General features: G+C 37.0%; 1 protein-coding gene across 1 annotated transcript in view; it reads left to right on the top strand.

Annotated features, from left to right (window-relative positions):
* LOC113100471 (protein turtle homolog B-like) overlaps positions 1-23,121 on the top strand; it is a gene marked incomplete at its 5' end in the record, with an annotated part of 58,223 nt that overhangs the window by 17,753 nt on the left and 17,349 nt on the right. Inside the window, 12 exons of the mRNA XM_026265204.1 lie at positions 1,695-1,836; positions 3,788-3,933; positions 7,601-7,743; positions 8,774-8,914; positions 9,021-9,137; positions 9,230-9,380; positions 11,098-11,221; positions 16,453-16,628; positions 18,199-18,425; positions 18,792-18,876; positions 19,885-20,046; positions 20,399-20,444. Of these exons, the coding sequence (XP_026120989.1) occupies positions 1,695-1,836; positions 3,788-3,933; positions 7,601-7,743; positions 8,774-8,914; positions 9,021-9,137; positions 9,230-9,380; positions 11,098-11,221; positions 16,453-16,628; positions 18,199-18,425; positions 18,792-18,876; positions 19,885-20,046; positions 20,399-20,444 (1,660 nt within the window). The remainder of the gene's footprint in view (positions 1-1,694; positions 1,837-3,787; positions 3,934-7,600; positions 7,744-8,773; positions 8,915-9,020; positions 9,138-9,229; positions 9,381-11,097; positions 11,222-16,452; positions 16,629-18,198; positions 18,426-18,791; positions 18,877-19,884; positions 20,047-20,398; positions 20,445-23,121) is intronic.

The raw sequence follows: 23,121 nt of genomic DNA, 5'->3' as shown, positions 1-23,121 counted from the left end.
TACAGTCATGCTTGCAAAGCTGCATGCTGCATGGCACCCATGCTGGAGAGCTACAGAGATAATTGGACTCCATATGTTGGCTGTCTGGTACAGTATAAAGCAGTAATGGTTTCACTGACAAGAGTTTTTCCACCATAGTGTTGCCAAAGAAGCTTTTTCCTGTTGGGTTCCCTATCTGTTCTGTCTGCTGCTTTTAGCATGCCGTGTTAGCATTTAACCCAGTAACGCAATGGATTTATAACTTTCATTGTCTATTTGTAATGTTTTTTGTGTGTGCGTGTGTATTAATAATAAATAAAAAAATGAGTGGCTGTGGCCCACCCATAATCATAAAAATTATTTACTTTACTTTTTAAGATTTTTATACAAATATAAGAGCTGTCAAAAGATTACAATTTCAGTGGCAGATTTCGGCAACAGTGTTCTTTATTCACCTTATTCACACTTCTAGACAACAATAAAGCACTCCTTCCTATTTTTGTCCCATGAACTGTCAGTCAAACCAGAATCAAAATCAATGCAGTCATAAAATGACATTCCAATTTTTTCTAAAACTGCTTCTTTTACATTTATTTTTCACCCACTGTACTGAATGGTTTAAAAGTGAATCACTGTAATACCTTCCATTTAATTGTTATATCTATAATGCTAAATGATATCCTGTATAATAGCACAATCAATAATGATTTGGTATTGGTGAAGGTGTGCTTTAGTATTGAAACCTGTTTCTGCCATAGTTGGGTAAAGAAATTAAATCCTGTAATTCCTGATAATGAGAAACTTTCTTATTATAATGACTTAACAACTATGGACCAGACCAAGAAGGTATTCAGGAAATGTCTGTACTGGTCTAGGCTACTTTATCACACATTTGAAGATGTCAAGTGGTCAAACAATAAAATTTATACATAAAATTCAGTTGAGAAGTATCAAAAATAAATGAATGCAAAACTGAGTGTAAGAATTGCCATTTTAGTATCATATAGATCTTCACTAAACAAAAAAAATAAATCTGTTAGTTGAAACAAAAATCAACAGCTGAGACATAAAAGAGGCAAGTTGCAGAAACATTGCTTTGTAGACACGTTGGCAGTCTAGCGGGTTTGTTTTTGAAGTGTTATGTGTGTGTGCTGTCGAGCAGGACGGAGAGCATCTGTAGAGTCGGGGAGCTCTCTGCAGGCTTTCTCCACAGAAGAGCCCTCTCTTTACACTGGCACTGCCAACTGAAACCATGCCCACAGTGGGCGGTAGAGTGAGATCTGTGGGTAGGCCTTTGCAGATTGTCACACTGGGTAGAAATCTTATCATCTTGGCCAATGATATTCAAATGATAGCTGATCCAAATATGTACAGTACAGCTGAGCGGAACCTACATTATTAACCTCATTTAAATCTCTATTATCTCATTCTGTATGATATCATTCGGTATTCAGCATGTACACTACTGTAAATGAAATATTGATGAATCCAAAATTATATGATTCACTCAACAATCAACTGACATTGTCTAACAGCTGTTGAATACAAATGACAGCATGCAAATATCTATTATTAGAAACTTTTACATTAAATCTTTCTCCAGTTCTATTGTTTTTAACTTTGAAGGGGACTTGAAGATTGCTATATGCTCCAATAGGATGTGACACATCCTGATATGTAATGCTGATTTATTATGTGTCTCTTTTCTATTTCAGGACCCCCATTTATTGTTTCACCACCAGAGAACATAACCGTAAACATATCCCAGGACGCATTCTTCACTTGTCAGGCTGAGGCATATCCTGGCAACCTAACGTACACCTGGTTCTGGGAGGAAGATAATGTCTACTTCAAGAAGTAAAGTTATGATCGGGTTCATTACTGTACCATACCCCCACTGTCGTGTGTCCATGTGGAGTTTGTCACAGTCCATGTATTTTCATCATCATCATTGAGGCATCAGTGAGTTTTTGGGGCTATGGCCATTGTGAAACTGTTTTAGGCTTTGGTTAAACCGTTTGTAAACCTTTGTGTTGTGACATTTTCATAGTAAACGAAATGTTATCATAGGTGCACAAAATCAACTAAATACCACCACTGTACACTACTGTTCAGTAGTTTGGCCTCAGTTAGATTTGGTGTTTTTTTTACAGATAATTTGTATAGATTTTTTTATAGATATTATAAAAAATTAAAAATAAAAGTAAATGCTGTTCTTTTGAAAGATTCCTGGAAAAAAAAAATCTCGCAATTCTAACTTTTGTCAATTCTAAGTTTAAATGTCTTTTTGTTTTTGCCACACTCTTTTTTTTTCTTCTCAGAATTTTTTTTTTTTTTTTTTATTATAAAACGAGGGCTGAATTTATTTGATAATTTGATTATTTTGTGGTGTTCATCCATTGATAAACAGATGCATTTTTTTATTTAAATTTATTTTTTAAAAGTTATCAGTCAAAAAAAGATTAATTTAGTGCCAAGTGTGAGCCCCTTACAACTGAAATCATGGGGGGGGGGGGGGTTGGAGTGTTACAATCAAAGTTCACTGTGACAGTTTGTTATGTGTTTCTCACTTGTGTTTGCATTGCGTGCATGTGTCAGTCACGCCTCAGATGGTCTCATTTGCGTCTCACTTTCCCTGTGAACACCTTCATGAGAGTTCTGACGAACTGAAATACTTTGAGGCCTTCTGAGTGACTAATTGGGAATGTTTTACACAGAAAGCAACACCTCATATGAAGACCAACTGATTTCATTTGACTTAAGCAATAGCATGTTTCTAAGGTTACAGCAGGATAGTCTTGTAAACATAGAGACACATAGTGTCATAGCACTTGTGTCATCATACGCTCCGCTAGCACTGATTAGAAGATGTGGTGCACTGAGCCATCCAAGACACCCTCCTGGGTGGCCTCTCACTCTATAGAAAAAGGTTATTATGGTTTTTCTTTTCTAACAGAGGCTCTGTGCAGCAGGACAGGTGGAAGCACAGGCAAGAATAGAAGCCACGCAAGCATTATGTCCACTGGAGCGTTTTTTCTTTTTGTTTTTTCTTTTTTTGTCCTCTGACATCTGTCCCGGACAGCCCATCTGTTCTTGTTGAAAGAGTAGACTGTAATTCATGAAGCTTTGAATTGTGCTTTATTATCTTATTTTAAATACATAGGGATAGTTTAAAAAAATCATTATTTACAAACTATGTTGTTCCAGTAAGTGGAAAATAAAAAAAAATACTGTACACTACTGTTCAAAGGTTTGGGGTCGGTAAGATTATTTTTATTGTATTAGATCTCTCTTAGGCTCACCAGGGTTGTGTTTATTTAGTTTAAAATAACAGTTAATATTGTGAAATATTACTATAATTTTAAAAAAAACTTTTCTGTTTTAATTTTTTCCCCCCTGTGATAACAAGCTGAATGTTCAGCAGCCATTACTCAGTCACAATATATTTCAGAAACTATTATAATATGCTAATTTGGTGGATCAATATCAATTTTGAAAACATTTTTTTCGGGATATATTATTATTTACAACAGAACAGCATTTATTTGAAATATAAATCCTTTATAACATTATAAATGTCTTCACTATCATTTTGATCAATTTAATGTGTCCTTGCTGAATAAAAGTAATAATTTCTTTTACAAAATCTTACCGTCCCCAAGTTTTTGAACGGTAGTGTATGTATAAGCTAAGAGCTTTGTGGGAATAACGTCTTGTAAGTAGTGTAAACTGTGTTATTCGTTACTACTGATGCTAATTCAACTTTCCCTTTCGATTCTTCTTTGTCAATCTTTCTTTCTCTCTCCAGTGATCTAAAGCGCAGAGTGAGTATTCTGATCGACGGTTCACTCATCATCTCCCAGGTGAAACCTGAGGATGCTGGGAAATATACCTGCAGCCCGAGTAACAGCCTTGGGCGCCCACCTTCTGCATCAGCGTACCTGATAGTGCATTGTGAGTCAGTCTACTGATACACAACTAGATCTTAGAAACACTACATCTTTGGCTTTCATCTGAAAACATTTGTCCTTTTCTGGTGCCCCTACAAATTCAGATGCTGAACTACAACTGCAGTATGTAGGCGAGAAACCACCAGAATACAATCGATTTGGTATTTTTACTTCTTGTCAATATATCCCGCTGAACATACAGTGGGTTCAAAAATCTGAAAAACATCTGTTTTGTTGAATGTGATCATCATGTATGTTATCCAGCATGATTTTAGAATGACCCAAACCATATTGCGCTTCTAAAACTAAGAACATATGACGTTTGTAAACAATTTCACAAATTTGCATACAGTACATTTGATTAGTGACCTTGTAGTCATAATGCCATAAATGTTCTTCCAGTTTGTTGTAAATAATAAATAGTTGAATAAATAAACCAACAAATAAATAAATTGTTCAATTAAAAGAATAAAGTATTCATTGTCATACATTTTCCAATTTGTTGTAAATGAATGAATCAAGAAAATAATTAAATGAAAAAAAATAATAATAATAATTAAACAAATTAAATTAAACAACAAAGTGAAGATAAAATAAACTTTCTTCCAATTGTCATAAATCAAATTCATACATACATAAATTCAAAACACTAATGCAAATGATTTAAGACTTCCTGATATAGGTCATTTATACTAAATGATGATGTCCTGTATTACTTATGATACAATGACAGCCATTCACTGTAACAAATCCTTTTTAAATGTAGCAATGATTCCCAATTTCCTATTGTATTCCGTTATGTCATACATGACATAATAGAGGAATTCTCCTTCATCCTGAATCTGTGACAGTGGTCTCACGCTCGCTGGATTGAGCATGAAAACATCCTTCATCAGCGCATTATGCCTTTTCAACTTGGGGCAAATCATTTTTACGTTTACATGTATGCTGAATAACGGTAGTATATAACAGATTTACTTGCAGAGTGATCTTTTGTAATGGATGAAAGGGTTACTTTAGTCTCCTGTCATATTCCATCTCAATACATGGGCACGAGGGTGTATTAGCTTCAAATGCCACTGTTGGGCAGGCTGATCCTTTCTATTTGCAACCGAGAGATTGGAATGGCCTTCCGTCCCCGGAGTCTGAAACAGAATTGAAACAGTGACCTTGAGTCAGTAAGCTCCCTTACGAAAGGAAAATATATTTACCAATATAATTCTTAAAATATATTGTGATATATTGCAATATATTATTTTCCCTTTTTATTTTCTAATATTTTATATATTTGATGAATACATTTGATAATATATTGATGATACATATATTATATTATATATTGCAAAATATACAAATGATTGCCGCTTTCAATATATTGCAATATATTAGAAAAAATACATATATATGAGAATATATGCCTAATATATTACATGATATTTTCCAATATACTGCAATATATTTTTGTTTCATAAGGGCTAGCAGATCACTCAGTCACGGCTCACGTCCTCCACACAGACAGACGGATGCAAAGAACACGGGTTTCTAGACATTGTTGAAAAAAGCACACAAAAAAAAACATGTTTTTACATTTACATGTTGCATTTGCAGTAAATAGCGATGGGAATGAACGCTGCAGAAGTGGCTGTGGTATCCAAGGCAACAGACATTTCAGATTCCCTCTCTGGGAGGAAGCCTGTGTCGGACCAGCTTGGCACGGTTGAAGTGGCGGAAAGGGATTACATCATAGCAGAAAGCCCAGACTGCAGGAATTTTCACCTGTCCTCTGAAACAGTGTTATCCGCTGGCACATAGCCTGGCCGCCCATGTGTGTAGCGAGCAGAGACGCAGGGAAAGTGTATTTGACAGTAAGTGAGAAAAAAGGAGGGGGGAATTTAAAGGGATGACATCATCCTGTGTGGAAGCCCTCTTCTCTGCAGTGACATCACCTGCAGACTCCGGCAGGCTGTTAGCATGGGCGATGGCGGCCCCGTTGGACGTCTGCCGGCATTGCAGGTCTACTCCATGCATTAAGACTGCCTAGATTTTTTTTCTTTCCTCCTCTTCCTTTTCTTTGCCTTAGCATTCCTGTCCTTCATCCTCACGACTCCCTTCTGTTCTTTTCTCAACTCTACACTTCTTTCTGGTCCACTCCACACACCATCCCGTCCCTCAGCTCCACACAGGGTCTAAAAATAGACCCTGGCACTTTGCTAAGCGATAAGATGGAGCGGTGGATTTCTTCAAAGTGTTCGTTTCGGAGCACCGCTCCCTCTCGTTCTCCAGCATGCTGCGGTTGGCTGGAGTCTTCACTAATAAGAGACTGTGGTTTATGAGTCACATGCAACTGAATCTCTTTTTACAGTATTATTGATACACTTTGATTTAGATGTTGTCTATACATTATAAAGAATATAAATAATGCTGTTGTTCATGCTTTTTTGCTCAAATTAATTAATAGTGGCTTTTCACAAAATGTATTGTTTTTTTCCCTTCATGGCCTGTGATATCGCACAGTTCTGTACATGCAGTTGATTGACCAAATAATATGTTATTCATGGTGTTTATTTGTTATATTTATGTATTATTTTTTCATTCAGAAGTTTGGGGTTGGTTATGAGCTTATGCTCAATAAGACTGCATTTATTTGATCAAAAGTACAGTTAAAAGTAATATTATAAAATATTATTAACAAATAAAATAACTGTTTACTTTCATGTATTTTAAATTTCATTTAATCCTGTGATTGCAAAGCTTAATGTTCTTATGATCTTTCAGAAATCATTGTAATATGCTGATTTGGGGATTAAGTAACAGTTGTGCAGCATAATATTTTTGTGGACAATTTGAAAAAATCTCTGGAGGAAAAAAAGTGAATTCAAAAGAACTTCATTTATTTTATATAGTTTTTTTTAAATAACATAAATGTCAGAATGTCTGGAAAAAAAAGACAGTTTTGATTAGTGCAATGCATCCTTATTAATTATTATTATTATTGTTGTTGTCATTATTAAATCTTACTGACCTTAAACTTTTAAATGATGAGACAACTTAAGACTCCGTTCTACAGTAAAATAAATATTGTAGTCACTAAATATTTGCATAGTTATCTCTCAAAATCGAAATTGTTTTATACAATTAGAAATGCCATTATTGTGCCTTGGAAGCCAATTAATTTTCCTTGGGAAATGCTTTCTTACTCTAAACACTCCCTGTTTAGTCAATTGAAAAGGTAAACCAAATTTAGTGACAAACATTTCATAGGGATTTGGGATCTTTTTTGTGGCTCTCTCAATTAAAATCAGCCCACAACACCATCGAGTTATGCATGGGCAAACACATCTCACATTTTCTGCAAAAAACATATTTTAAACACAACATATAAAAAACATAACATACCAGTCTCAGTGTGAGCTAGTTCAGACCTTTCTGCCTCATTTCACACTCTCATTTTAGGTGTGTAAGAGCGAAAAGTTCTTTATTAGTGTATTTCTCCAACCGTAGTTGATTTATTCAGAGGATCTGTGTTAATGTTCCAGACTAATGGCTCAGAGAGACATCCAGTTCAAACTCCTCTCATCTGTCTGACAGTTTAACATTGTCTAATTTTATAACATCTCTTTATAACAGCGCTTATGCTGTATTCAATGTTTTTATCTCGTTATATCCTGTAGACCCTGCCCGTGTTGTAAACATGCCGCCCGTTATTTACGTGGCTATCGGACTGCCGGGGTTCATCCGCTGCCCGGTGGATGCCAACCCGCCTGTCACTTCAGTGAAGTGGAAAAAAGACGGCCTGCCTCTGCGGATAGAGAAGGTGAGTCCAGCAGGACAGTGATCTCAGTGTTTTCACAGATGCTGTCATGTGGGCCTCAGCGCTCTCTCTCTCTCTCTCTCTCTCTCTCTCTCTCTCTCTCTCTCTCTTTCTCTCTCTCTCAGCTGTGTGTGATGGGTTTCATTCACATTTCACATTGATCTCAAAGTCTCACACAGACAAAGATCACTGGCTCCACTTCATATGCTATAAAGCAAAACGTAGAATGACTGACCTTAGTGAAGAAACAGGATATCACTTTCATTCTCAAACCCTGTTCTTCCTCAGTACAGCTGGCTTTTGAGGATAGTGGCCATGTAGCTGAAAATGTGCAGGCTTGTCATGTTACATCTAAAGTGCTCTGAGAGCAAATTCGCTCCACTGACTTCGCTGAATGCAATAGTTGTATGGCTTGTCAGGGGTATAGCAACCATTATAACAAGAAAAAAAAAATCCTCAATGGTTTGACCATGTCAAAAACAGCTCTGTTCACAGTGACCCGTTTTGGTGCATGTCTTTATAAAAAGTGCTAATGAGCACATGGAAGAGGAAAGGGGATTTGAAAATAATCATAAGAAATATAAAGTGAAGGCCTTACTACTTCTGGAGGTGCAGCTGGATCACAAACAGTGGGTACTGATCCATCCTTGAGTTTGAACCTTTTAGCAAAACCTGCCTTGAATTGTCTCTCTTTCAGAAAGCAGTCTGGAGTAAAATGATTTGCGCAGGCATAAACTAATTTAGGTGTATTCGATGGTACATTACCATCAAAAACAAAACAAATTCAGTGTGTCTACAGTGGCTCTGATTTCAGGAGAAAAAGAAATTTTTAATGCATGTTTTTATGATTTTTATCTTTCCTCTTCAACGGAAGAGAGAGGCGGGGTTAGCAGAGCACATCAGCATTTAAAGAGACATGCACAAAAAACGGGTCGCTGTGAACAGAGCTATTTTTGTTGCAGAATGGTAGATTTTGAGATATGGGAAACAATTTTGCTGATTGTATGTGTGCCGATGTTTCTCTCTGTTGCAGTACCCTGGCTGGAGCCAAATGGAAGATGGAAGTATTCGAGTGTCTGAGGTGACAGAGGACTCTCTCGGCACCTACACCTGTGTGCCTTACAATAGCCTCGGTACAATGGGACAGTCCCCTCCCGCCCCTCTGGTGCTAAAGGTAAAAAATTTTACTTGTAGGTTTTATTTGAGTTAACGTTTCTTTATTTACCTTTTTATTATATCATTTATCTGCATCAGTATAATGTGTTGTTTGCAATGGATAGGACCCACCCAAATTTCTGGTGGTTCCTGGAGGGGAGTACAGGCAGGAGGCTGGTCGAGAGCTGGTCATCCCCTGTGAGGCAGAAGGAGACCCATTCCCCAACATTACATGGAGAAAGGTAAGCCACATCCTTAAGGATCCTTAAGTAGGATCATGTATCATTGAATGAACTGAAGTATTTGCTAGAAATGTTTTCTTTTATTGGAGAAGGTAGGGAAGCCCAGCAGAAGCAAGCACAATGTCCTACCACGAGGCAGCTTACAGTTCAAATCTCTCAGCAAGGAGGACCATGGGGAGTGGGAGTGTGTCGCCTCCAATGTCGCCACGAGCATCACTGCCAGCACGCACCTCCTAGTAATCGGTATGAGGTGTTGAGACAAATAGAGTAACCCCATGACGCGCAAACATGACTTGCGATAAAGTGATTTTTCCATACAGTGATGAGTTTTGATCAAATTAGATCAACAAGCGTTAAAGGTGTTATTTTCCTTAAAGGTGCACAAAGATTTTAGTTTATATTTTGCAGGACACCATTGGTCTTTGACTCTGGATTCCCACAGTCATTGAATTTTTTTTTTTTATCATGGAAATTTCGATATTGAATATATATATATATATATATATATATATATATATATATATATATATATATATATATATATATTTTTTTTTTTTTTAGTTCTGCTCTGATGTAAAATACTTTTTGGCTAATGATTATTTCAGATTTCTATTTTTTCATATTAGTATTAGTATTTTGAATTACCTGTTATTTCTATATGTTAAGTTTGTTGTAATTTTAGCATAAGTTTTAGTTATTTTGTTATGTACTTTTGTTATTTTTTCAAAAAAAAAGTTTTCTTTTCTATTTCTATTTTTTTTTTTTTTTTTTACTTATTTTTTTCAGTTTCAAGGTAGCATTTCCACTTTAATTTTTTTTAGTTCTAGTTTTTCATGTAGTATTTTATAAATACTAAGATTTTATTTCAGCTTTATTTAAGTTATGGTAATTTTATTATTTCATTTGAATAGTTTTAGTTTTAGCAGTAACTCCTGTTCACTTTCACTAAAACTTTGTTGAGCAAATGATTCTATAAGGACTTTTGTTTCAGTGAGCTGGTCTAACAGGTCCACAAATAAGTCTAAATGACTCCTTTCCAAATTATCTAAATAATAATAAAATAATAATAATAATAATCCTTATCTAGAAATAGTATATCAAAAATTTTGAAAAAAATTAAACATGTTTTCTGAGAAGGTTAGTTGTTATCTCGGTAATCACCTTCATTATATTAATGTAGCTCATTCATGTAAAGCACATCACATTAATAGCACTTGTCAAAAGAATACACTTGGTGTAAAGATTACTTGGTATTGCTATTAAGCTATGCAGTATCTCACTTTGAAGTATATGTGCATGCAGACTTAAACTCTTCTAATAGAATATATTCTACATAGAATATATCTTATAAATTCAATAGAGGAAAGTAGTGCAATTTCTGACACCCTCATGTTCTTTATCTATAAGTGGTTATGGTGCAGCTGTAGATCAACACTGCTAGCTCAGTCCTTATATTGCTGCCCACTGTTTTGGCATGTCCAGATGTCCAGTTTGCTATAGGGCATGTTTGGATTTATGTGGCTGCAGTGAAACTGTCAGCTAAAGAAACTCTGTTGGGACGCTGGTTAGTAGCTAAGCAGCAGCTGCTAGGTTAAACTGTTAGCTATTCAGTGAGTTCCTTTCAAAAAGCTCTCTGAACAAAAGTCCTTCAGTAGGTCAGGTCTATGAGGGATGTTGTATGATTTCTTGTGTTGTAGTATAAAGGGATTTTCCTCAAAAGCATCCCCACTGGCTAACGGTTAGCTGTAGAAAAAAAGATAAAGAATAAATGATGCACACAGAGTCTGTTTGTTTGTGTTAGCCCAAGTGTTTGTGTTAAGACAAGTGATCTAATCGCTCTGACCGAGGGCTTTTTACAGACATACAGACACAGAAAAATAAAATATGTGACCTTGCTTTAGATTTTGTGTACAAGTGTGTGTTTATATCGAGTGTGACACGAGTTGTCCTCCTCCCACAGGCACAAGCCCACACCCCCCCGCCAAAGTCCATGTTTCAGTCTCGACGACCTCGGCCAACGTCTCTTGGGAGCCCGCTTACGACGGCGGCTTTGAGCAGACATTCTCAGTCTGGTACGGCCATGTGTGAGTCATCCCAGCATGCTTTGCTTTCTGCTTCTTTTCCTAACTGTTGACCTGAGCTCCGCTGCTGCTGTGAGGCTGCTACATCTGGGGGCACTGGGTGCAATGGGGCGAAACCTTTCCCCCTAGGGGTGAGATGACCAGCAGGGCCCTCTGATCATGAGTCGGACATGCTGTTCAAATTAATGTCAGTGCAGCTAAAATGTTAAGAGTTGTAAGAGTTATAATTATGGGTATAATATGGCATGGCATATAATTAATTTCTAGTTTTATGTAACATTCTTCAAACTCTTCATACTGGAAGTCTTGAACAAAGATAGTCATCCATGAGTAATCTAGATTCACTGTTTTCTTTATTGAGTTTTCTTGTTCTACGAGCAGTTAGTTAGCATGTTGGCCATGTTAATCAGACTCATAATGATAGAATTGGAATGGCATGATATGGCAGTAAAATCCCTCCACAGAGTCGTTATGAGTCGAGCTGCATGCAAAGTACCTTATTAAGTTGACGAGACAATGTTGGTGTCGTGTGCAGTTCGACTGCTTTTTAAACACTTCAGCACACTAAAAATAATTCACTTATTTCAGTTAGTTGCCAAGGGAACATTCTTCTGCCAAGAAGGTCTTTTTCAAAAGAAATGTACGTTTTTGTGCATGAGTGTAGGTAAACGATGACCAAATTTTCAATTCAAAGACAATATAAATGTCTGGGTAATATTTATTTTGAGTTTAACAGTACGTGTTTAGAAGTAGAAGTACACAGTACATCTTTGTCTCAACCCCAGTTTTTTTTCCAAAACATTTTTTTATTGGTAAAATAAAACAATCTTGTGAAGTGGATTGAAACGGTCATTTTATTACATTTGCTAGATATTTACATTTACATTTAACAGACTTGTTTATCCAAAGGGATAATTAATAATTATTGTGTATCATGATTTTTGTCACTTTTTTGTTATAATTTGGATTCATTGCAGAAATGATAATATTGCACATAGTGTTAATCATAATATAGAAAACATCAAGTGTAATTTTCTAAACAATGTTAAGTCCAGTAGAACTTCTCAGATGTGATCTTCCAGTTTGTACATACAGTACAGTTTTGTACAGTACAGTGTAGAGCCCGGAGGATTCTGATGATTCTTATGCATGAAAAGTATTTATTAAAGTAAAGATTTTGTCTTGTGCCTTCGCGCAGTTCAGTGATATTTCACAGTTTTGATATTTTAACCATACGCAGAGAACCAAGTATATTGCAAGTAATTACTGTATCATAATTTGATTTTGATTTTAAAGAGGTGCCTCCGAGGTATTTTTCATAATGACTTGATCCATAATGGCAAACTCTCGCTTCTGGCTTAATCATGCCTCTCTTCATCTCTCTGCTGCCCATGCCAGCGCTTCTGCATCCCTGTGATTCTGTTCCCTGTGTGGCGCTGTCCTCTTCGATATTCACCCGCAATATCAGCATTCTATAGCTTTCTGTGCTCCTTCCCCTATAGAATGATACATGCTTCGCTATAACCGTTGTTTGTTTGCTTTGGTGGGTACGAGCAAGAACATCTCAAACGTTTGACTTTAAATCTCCTTCAAAAACTGTCTTTTTTAGTGATATTTGGTACTTGCTCATTTTAGAACATAATTCTGCAGTGTCACACCAGGTGACAGATGGCAGCAGTGTTTCATGGGAATGTAGCATGAACAGGTTTAGCATGTCGCAAGCCCTGGAGACAGATTTCACTCCTTTTTGAGCTATAAATAGTAATGAAATTTAGTTTGAGAGTTTAGAGACATGCATGACTGTTATATGGAGGAGAAATGGAGGACAGTTTAAGGATTATATGGCCTGGGAAGAGAAGTGTGTATAGTTTTATATACTATGTATTTTCAACACATCTTTTGTTGTGTTCTGACTTCCTGTTACTGTTTCACGTGATCCTTCAGAAATCATTCTAAAATGCTGAGTTTGTACTTAAAGGGGGGGTGAAATGCTCGTTTTCACTCAATATCCTGTTAATCTTGAGTACATATAGAGTAGTACTGCATCCTTCATAAATCCAAAAAGTCTTTAGTTTTATTATATTCATAAGAGAAAGATAGTTTGTACCGATTTTTCCCGGAAAAACACGACTGGCTGGAGGCGTGACGTGTGGCCGGAGCTAAAGAATCACGAGCGCGAATAGGCTTTTGCGTTGAGAGCGTTTGGAAGCTGTGACATTACCGTGAGTGAAAAACCATCATTCAAAACAAACCATGGCTTTCAGTCAGATTCAGCCGTTTATTTATGATCCAGAATCAGATTCTGAGGCTGAAACTGAACGAGAGCAGCAGCAGCAACGACTCGCTCCGAGCGGGGCTTGAACCTGGGTCTCTGGCATGGGAGGGGACGCACTAACAAGGAGGCAGAGATATTTGAAGCAGTTTTACTCACCGCCTGCGGTTCCAACACACGATCGTGACCCTTTTTCGTTGGGATTGCATCATCCTTAAGAAATAAACGATACGCAAATCTGTCGTCAAACTGGGCCTTGTGAACAAGCATCTTCGAAATGCAGGGAACAAAAAAAAACACTTGCACAACTCCGTTGATGCTCTGTAAAAATAAACTCCATCCACTGGTCCCTTAATGCTGTTTTTTATTTTTTGGTAATCTGTGCAGGGTTGTCTTGCCCTGGCAACCAAAAACACACTCCTTTTGTGACTTTTCGCGACGCTCTCGCTCTGATCAGTGAATCGCTCTGATCAGTGAATGTCTGTGCTCTCATTGCTCTGCTATACGGGAACGCGCGCTCTTCCAGCAGAAGTGCGTCAGGACCCATATAAGGAAATTCCGCTCCATCTAACGTCACACAGAGCCATACTCGAAAAAAAAACTTTCCGAAACTTGTGACAAACCGGAAGGAGTATTTTGGGAACAAAAATACTCCTTCAAACGTACAACTTAATTTTTGAAACTTTGTCCATGTTTAGCATGGGAATCCAACTCTTTTTAACAGTGTAAAAAACTCAGTATGCATGAAATAGCATTTCACCCCCCCCCCCCCTTTAAGAAACATTTGTTATTCTTATCAGTTGAAAACAGTTTGTGTGCTGCTTAATATTTTGTACATATTTTTATCAGGATTATTTGATGAAAGGAAAGTTAAAAAGAACAGCTTGTAACAATGTAAGTCTTTACTCTCATGTTTAATTTATATATATATTTGCAATAGACATTGCAACTCTAACTGAAAGAATCGTGGCATATATTAATAAATGTATATATATTTTTATTGTTGTTTTCCATCTTCTTCATGCTAAGGATGAATAGGATGCAATTATAAAAAAATAAAAATAAAAATAAAAGTTGCTTTAGATTGAAAAACACTGATGTGAATTCTCACCCGAAAGTTCAGAGTCTGTACTGAGTACTAACTTGAGTCCTTCCACACATCCAAAAGCCAAAGAAGAATAGAAGCCCCATGGAGGATGAAAGCATGTTAATCCTCACCCAAGGGCCAGACTTTCCTCACTGTTATGCTTCTGACTTCTTAGATCATCCTTATCCTCTGGCCTGATGTGTCCACCACAGGTGCCCATGCGATCGGAGGCCTGTGCCAAGAGCTGACTAAAGGTGTCATTTGAAGCATTGGGCAGTGTGACTCATGCTTTAAAGGTTGTGTGTGAATGGCCTTTAAAGGTGACCCACGTGAGATTAAACAACAGCTTCCATCAGCCTTGTTGACGCAGATAGTTGGCGTGTTCCTGCTACTTCCTGTGCATTGCAGGAGAGGTGCTGAGCGACCGCTGAGATGCTGTGAATAACACACATCTCAAGAGCCTGTGAACTATGCTATAAGGGCATGAATGAAGTGATCAATTATACCTCAATGGAATATTATGACTCACCAATAGGATCGGGGTGAATGACGTAAGCACTCAATTCCTTACTGTTTTCTTTTTGAAAGTCATCAATATTCCTAACAGTGAAATTTCAACATCTCAAATGATGCCTTGTGTTTAGCACAGCATTCTGTGAGAGAAATTACATTTTGAACTTTCTTGACCAACTTCTTGCTTCTTGCATTAGAACGATATAATTATATATATATATATATATATATATATATATATATATATATATATATATATATATATATATATATATATATATTATTACATACAATATTGCAATATTTTTATGTGAAAATTATTTATATATTATTAATGTTATATATATATATATATATATATATATATATATATATATATATATATATATATATATATATATATATATATATATATATAAAATAAACATTTCACATTTTTTAAGTATTCAAAATAATTTTTTGGTGTGAAAATTAATTCTATATTTCTAATGTTATAAATGAACAACTGAAATATATATATATATATATATATATATATATATATATAGAGAGAGAGAGAGAGAGAGAGAGAGAGAGAGAGAGAGAGAGAGAACTAGAAGTTTTTTTAATGTAATATTACTTATTATTATTATTATTATTGCTATTATTATTTTTATATTAGACTTATCATTTCTATATTAATATTTTTTAACATTAAAACTTGTATGATGGATTGTCCTATTTTAAGACGGAATATATATAATAAATATATTATATTTGAATATATAATAATCTCAGTGTGAATTTAGTCAGGACGTCCCGTGGGAGCCATTCCATGCATGCAAAGGGCAGCAGTTTATCAGAATGAAGCAAGCTGACTGTAGGTGCAGTTATACGAAACTTTGAGAATGCAAAACTACTTGCAATGGACATGTGCAACAGGACATGATGTCACACTCTAAGGCAAACAATACATTACCAACATAAAAAAAAAATCACTTCTCCACAACATTGTAGCCATTCTGACTGTTTTCTAACGGAGATGTATTGTCCATAAGACTCCTTTAAAGCCATATATTAAAAAAGGGCTGTAGGGCATACAAGTCACACTGAAGATCTATGAGGATATTTTTGTATAGATCAGCAGTCAAAATGCAATTGCATTCTTCGGAATTTCCACTGGGAAACCGTGAGACAGTTTTGTGTTATTGGATATCACTGAGCACTCACACTGAGCCAAACAAGCTGTCTTTTTGCGTCTAGCTACAGGCAGTGCTCTCATCAGTATCGTGAGCGACATGGCAATCATTATTGGAGCGTATGTGCATGTATGCTTGTGCCGCTCTGAACTCTTTCCATCTGTGCATGTGACTCCTCCTGCAGGGTGAAGAGGGAGCAGTTAGGACCGCATGACTGGCTGTCCATGCCTGTGCCCAGCGGCCAGCACTGGCTCCTGGTGCAAGGCCTGGAGTCTGAGACGGCCTACCAATTCAGCGTCCTGGCCCAGAACAAACTGGGGACGGGCCCGTTCAGCGAGGTCGTCACTGTGAACACACTAGGTTGGCCACCTACATGATACAACTTTCAGTGACAAGATCATCTCTGCTTGACAGAAATGCTGTTATTCCGACTTCTAATGGTTTTAATACATGATCCTAACTATATTGCACTATATTATATATTTTGCTTGACCAAGTTGACCAAAAGTGACTGAAAAACAGTATTATTTTAGTATCACTGAGATACTATTACAGTTTTTATTGATATTGTAATAATTTATGGTTTTATTTTTTTTTTATTAAATGTTAGGTTAAGTTTTGATAATTTTGTTGTGTTTTTTGTTGTTGTAATTTTTAGTAGTTTTGGTTTTATAAATTTTAGTACATCAAGTTTAACTGAATTAAAATGAGAAATGTTGCCTTGGCGACTAGCTGAAAGAAAAAGTTTTTTATATTTTTTTTATTTAACTTTATTCAGTTAATGTTACATTTAAAATGTCCTTTTTTATTGTAATAACCAAAATGTGTGTGTGTGTGTGTGTGTGTGTATATATATTTTTATTTTTATTTTAGTTTAATAAATTTAGTTTTAGTTTTAGTTAACTATAATAACCCTGCTGTGAAGACATATTTTTAAAGACAAGTATTGACAGTGCTCCACTTTTCCCACATTTTGTTATGTTAAAGACTTAATAGATTAAAATCATTATTATCTGGTGCATCCTGTTTCCACTGGTCATGCCTTGCTCTCTCATTGGCTGTAGCTTGTCGAGACACTTGGCACACGTGATGTCGAGTCGACAAGCAGGGTTGAGGCTAGTCAGTACCTGGACAGAAGACCTCCTGGGAAAACTAGGTTGCTGATGGAAGAGTTGTTAGTGATGCCAGCAGGGTGTGCTCATCCTGGGGTCTGTGTAGGTCCTAATACCCCAGTATAGTAATAGGGTGTCCAGGCCAAATTGCCACCACCAGCCCTTGTAGCTGGTGTGTGGTGAGCACACTGGTGCCGTTGTCCTATGGCTGTCAGACTGGGGCGAAGGAACACGACCCTAAGCACACAGCCAAGATAACAAAGTAATGGCTATGGAACAACTCTATGAACGTCCTTGAGTGGCCCAGCCAGAGCCCAGACTCGAACACGATTGAAAATCTCTGAATAGATCTGAAAATCTGACACTCCCCATCCAACCTGATGGAGCTTGAGAGGTCCTGTAAAGATGAATGGGAGAAACTGCTCAAAAATAGGTGTACCAAGCTTGTAGCATCATACTCAAAAAGACTTGAGGCATTAATTGGTGCCAAAGGTGCATCAACAACGTATTGAGCAAAGAATAATTATGAACAGTACTGTACATGTGTTGTTGTTGTTGTTTTTGTCATTATTTTGACAGTATTGTTTGTGGGATTTTGAGGAAAATAATGATTTTAATCCATTTTGTATTAATAAGGCTGTAACATAACAAAATGTGGGAAAAGTGAAGTACTGTAAATACTTTCCGGATGCACTGAATATATTTATTTATTTAATATATATTGTTTCCACAATATGTTAAGTAGCTCAACACTAATAAGAAAGAAATGGTTTTTCAGCATGTTAAAATGAACCAGTGGTTTACTTTGTTGTCTCTAGTATTTCCTATAAGTACCCCAGAACCACTGGTGCTGCTTACCCCACCACGGTGCCTCACAGCCAACCGGACACAGCAGGGAGTCCTACTCACATGGATCCCTCCAGCCAATCACACGTCGCCAATTGATCACTACATCATGGAGTTCCGTCTCGGGGAGAGGTGGGATGTTCTTGATGATGCAATCCCTGCTGCAGAGACAGAGCTATTGGCTAGAGACCTGGTTCAGGTATGTCTGTGATGGCTATTTCAAAAGACTGACATATGGCTTGTATTGGCATTCCTGCCAGTGAAAAAGTGATTTCTAATACTGTTTCGCTAAAAGAATAATTCACCTAACAATTATGGTTTAGTCATCACTTAGTCACAATCATGTTTATAAGTGTATATTATTTTGGTGAAACAAAAAGCAAAAAGTTGGGAATATCTCCCTCAAGGAGTAGATTTCTCTTTGTGTTTCTAATGTTTTTTTTTTTTTGCTTTTTAGTTTAGTTTTTAAATATGTTGCAAGATGCAAATTCATTTAAATTATTTCAAACTCCTTGCAGCTTTCTAATCTATTAGAACTAAACTTTCATGTCTCATTGTTTTGCAGGAGGCCTGGTATGAGTTCAGAGTGATGGCGGTTATGGAGGACGTTGTCAGTGAACCCAGTAACCTAGTGGGAGTCTCTAGCACAGGTCAGTGCTTTGAGGATTTTTATACTTCGTATGGTTTTTGAAAATGTACTGCAATTTACTCCACATAATATCATGTTATTTAGTGACATTAATGGAAGGAGTTGATTCTGAAATAATAATGGTTTGATGAGACTCTGCTGCCATCTGCTGGATTTAATATGAATTACACAGTTTGTTTGAATCATTTTGGGGAAATAAAACAAGTCCATATTTAGAAATATTGTATGTATTGTGCTCTTTTTTTCACTCAAGTAACTGTATTAATGTTTCTGTAAAAAATGTTTAATCTCTCAAACCACAGTTTACTGAAATTCCTAACTGAAGAATAAATATTGTCCAAAGACAGTGTTAATTGAAACTTGAAGTTTTTTTAGAAGTCACTCGCTCACCAAGACTGCATTTATTTGATCACCAATTCAGTAAAACAGCAATATTCTGAATTATTATTACAATTTAAAATAATTTATATTTTAATATATTTTTTAAATTGTACTTTGTTCAGTGATGACAAAGCTAAATGTTTAGCAGTCATTACTCTAGTTTTCAGCATCATGTGATCCTTCAGAAATCTTTCTAATATGCTGATTAGAACTATATTTATTTGAAATAATATTTTTTTTTTTTTTGTGATTAAGATTTATTTTATAATCGTTTCTATTTTATTGACAGTCTTTGTTCTGTTACCACTTTCCAGTTATTGACAGTCACCCTTGAATGCTTGAATTTAATAAATAGTAGATTAGCTTATGTAATGCAGTCAGAATTCAGTCACTACTTGAAGTCAAAATAAACACAAGGCTGCCATTCAGTCTTTGTTTTCCTTTCTCAAAGCCTCCCACAGTGATTTTGAATGTATTTTGAATGTTTTTATGAATCGAGATAGGTGAGTATTTCATTCTGTTTCAGTCTTTCAAATCTTTCCTTCTGTAAACTAAATCAGCCCACACTAACAATGAAAGAGCTGCTGTGTGTGTGTGTGCTGAATGCGAGCTTGTTTGTGTCTTTCAGACTACTTTCCGCTGCCTGAGGTGCCAGACGAGGGGCTGGCGCGGCCGGTGGTGGCAGGCATTGTGGCCACCATCTGTTTCCTGGCAGCAGCCATCCTCTTCAGCACGCTAGCAGCCTGCTTCGTCAACAAACAGAGACGGCGTAAGCTCAAGCGGAGACGAGGTCAGTGGTGCCCTCGCAGCAAGAATGTCCTCCTCTTTCTCATCCAACCCCATGCCCTTCACATCTTACCCTACAGATGGACTTGCAACTCAAACAGACTGGTCGTTTTTTTTATGATTTATCTAAGTAGTTCTGGAAAACACTGAGAAACTTTCCATGATGTTTAACTTTCAAGACGTTCCCATAATCTTGTTTCCTTATAGAATGAAGAGGTTAAAATAACAGGCAGTTGCCACAATCACAAAACTGATGATGCAGCGGAATTTCTTTAAATTTTTCAGGATGCTTTTCATCAGGAAATGAGTCTTTTTATGTGTGTCTGAAACCTCTAATCTGGTTTTCTCTTCAACAGACCCCCCTCTGTCTATAACACACTGCAGAAAGAGCATGGAGACTCCGTAAGTAATGTATTTTAAGACTTTTCCCCCTTCTCCCCTCACACCTCAGTTTATTCAGACAGAAAGTGGAGTATGCTTCTTAAATCAAGGCATTCGACAGGCACGCCTCCTCGTTTAAAAATCCTGTAAGAAGACCCATTAATTACTGCTCAGTGATAGGCCGGTGATTCATGGATGTAGTCTAGGTTAATTTAATCAAAGAGGAGTTTTTATTTTATTTTACCATAAGTATGGAATTCTAAATAGTTCTCTTGTGTGTTTGCTTTAATTTGCACACTTAAATTTGCATAGATCAATGGCTCTCAACTGTTCTCAAGGTCCCCTATTGTCCACAGCAATATTTAAAGTTTTTTTTTCTTAAAGGTTTAAAACTCAATTATAATTAAAATCACATTTCAGGATTTCGGTTTTAGTGCCTGCATGTTCTTCAGGGTAAATAATGAATTTATCCAGTAAAACATTTTAGAGCTTGGCATAACTTATGTTAAATTTATATTCAATGCACAGAATGCACATGGTGTTTTATAATCTTATTCATTGTCATGATTTTTCCAGTTCTGAAAATCGCACATTTGGAATTAGGCTTTCTCATACTGTATATCCAGGTTTTCCGGGTTTGTGTGAATCTTGGTCTTTCAAAGGAAACAAAAACTAAAAAAAAAAGTTCACTGCATTTTCAATGGTGCCTTACAGCATTCATTAATAGTATTTGAAGTTTATTTCTATTTTTCTGTAACTGCTTTTTTGTTTTATCACTGTTAATGAGCAATTTGAGATATGAGTGTTTTACAGTGGGATTTATATAATACTCAGTTATTATAGGGAAAAAATGCTGTTCATGTATTACTGCTTGTTAAATTGACTGTGGCGTTCACCTCCTGTCTATGAATGGTCAAGGTTTTGATGATACTTCCTACCCTGGTAAAGAAAGTATTGTAGGTTTGGGTTCAGGTTCATCCTCATTTTTTTCTGCACAGACAACGATTGAGAGTGACCCTGCTGCTTTTGAGTTCCCATGGCAACAATCAGACACTGAAAAGAGAGTATACAACAGTATAAGCACTGTAAATGATATGCAAAATATGTGCTAAAAAGACTCAAAACAGATAGAGACTGTATGTGAATATTTAAATGGTGGGGGAGGAATTTTTCAGTGAATATTAAATTAAAACTGCTAATAAAAACATCGATATTTAAAGCATTGCAGATTTTTATGAATAGTTGTTTTATGCTTAACATCAAACAGTATTTCATTACCCCCCCAACCCATTAAAACCAGCGCTAAACGCCTTTCAAAATTGCGACATGTAGCTTAACCCAGTGTCAAAACTGTATTTTAAAAAGATGATAATCCAGAATTAATGTAGTATGAAGCACAGATGACCCCGCTTTTTAAGGTGAACTCTTTAATAACATTGGTTGATAACAACAATATCTGTGGATTCCCTTTTGAAAGTGAACTCCACGCTGCATCCTCTAGAGGGCGCCATGGGAACTCTGTAAGTGTGACCGGTGTTGAAGCATGAATGAAATAACGACAATGAACTTGACAACGGTAGGCGGAAGCTTATGACGTAAGCAAATGAGCGACTGCGGAGAACACATCATCCGCTTTTCTGTCTTCAAGAGACCTTGTGTAGGAAGCACATATGTGTTTGACTCACGAGAGAGAAGGATGTGCTCACTGTTGCATTCGCGGAATTACTCCAGATTTTTGCCAGCGTTTGCACGAGCGTGTTCGCCTCACAGTTTTTTTGAGTTGTTAGGCTCTAGTTTGAGCCTCCTCTGCTCTGAGCCTCCTCATCCTCTCAGCCTAGGTGTGATTCTCTCTGTGAGCCTCCCTGATCAGCTTGAGCCTGGTAGCTCCCCTCCCTTGGGAGTTGCTATGCTGAAATCACAGTTCCCAGTGCTGATTACGACACCTAGGAGCATGGTTAGTACTCTTAGCTTAGTACTCTAGCTATTGAGCCTTTGGCAGTGAGCTCTGCTTAGACAGAAACTATTAGTATTTAGGCTCTATTGAGAGCTTCACTAACTGTGCCTAGCATTTAGTAGTCGGGTCTCCTCTCATTTTAGAGAGCCGTTATGTTGAGACCGCCACCCTTAAGAGCTCCTCAACCAGGTTGGGTGTTGTTAGGCTTCCTCTCGTTTAATGGAGTTATCCTGCTGAAGCCTCCACTCCTTATAGCCCCGCTTAGACAGCACTATTGCTTTGTATGCTCTTTTTCTGAGAGCTTCGCTAACTGTCTTTAGCGCTGAGTCTAGTCAGGTCTCCTCTCGTTCTAGAGGCCTCTATGCTGAGGCCTCCACTCCTAAGAGCTTCTCTAAGAGGGTTGAGTGCTAGGCTTCCTCTCGTTTAAGAGAGTCTTCCTGCTGAAGCCTTCGGTCTCAGAGCTCCATCATGGGTAGTGATTGAGTTTGTAGGCTCTTTCTTCAGCCTCGCTTACTGCCTCTGGCGCTGAGTGTAGCCAGGTCTCCTCTCGCTTTAGAGAGTCATTTTGCTGAGACCTCGACTCCTAAGGGCTCTCCTTCCAGGGTTGAGCGTTGTAGGTTTCCTCTTGTTCTAGATAGTCATTCTGCTGAAGCCACGGCTCCCCAGAGCTCCGCCTAGGCAGTAAGAGAGGGGAAGTTGTGGCCTAAAGTTTGACTCCTAAACCTAAGGAGTGGGTTCGAGTCT

The sequence above is a fragment of the Carassius auratus genome, unplaced genomic scaffold (assembly GCF_003368295.1).
Source record: "Carassius auratus strain Wakin unplaced genomic scaffold, ASM336829v1 scaf_tig00217275, whole genome shotgun sequence".
In the NCBI taxonomy this organism is placed as follows: Eukaryota; Metazoa; Chordata; class Actinopteri; order Cypriniformes; family Cyprinidae; genus Carassius; species Carassius auratus.
The sequence above is the reverse complement of the archived record's forward strand: the minus strand, read 5'-3'. Positions and strand labels throughout refer to the sequence as shown.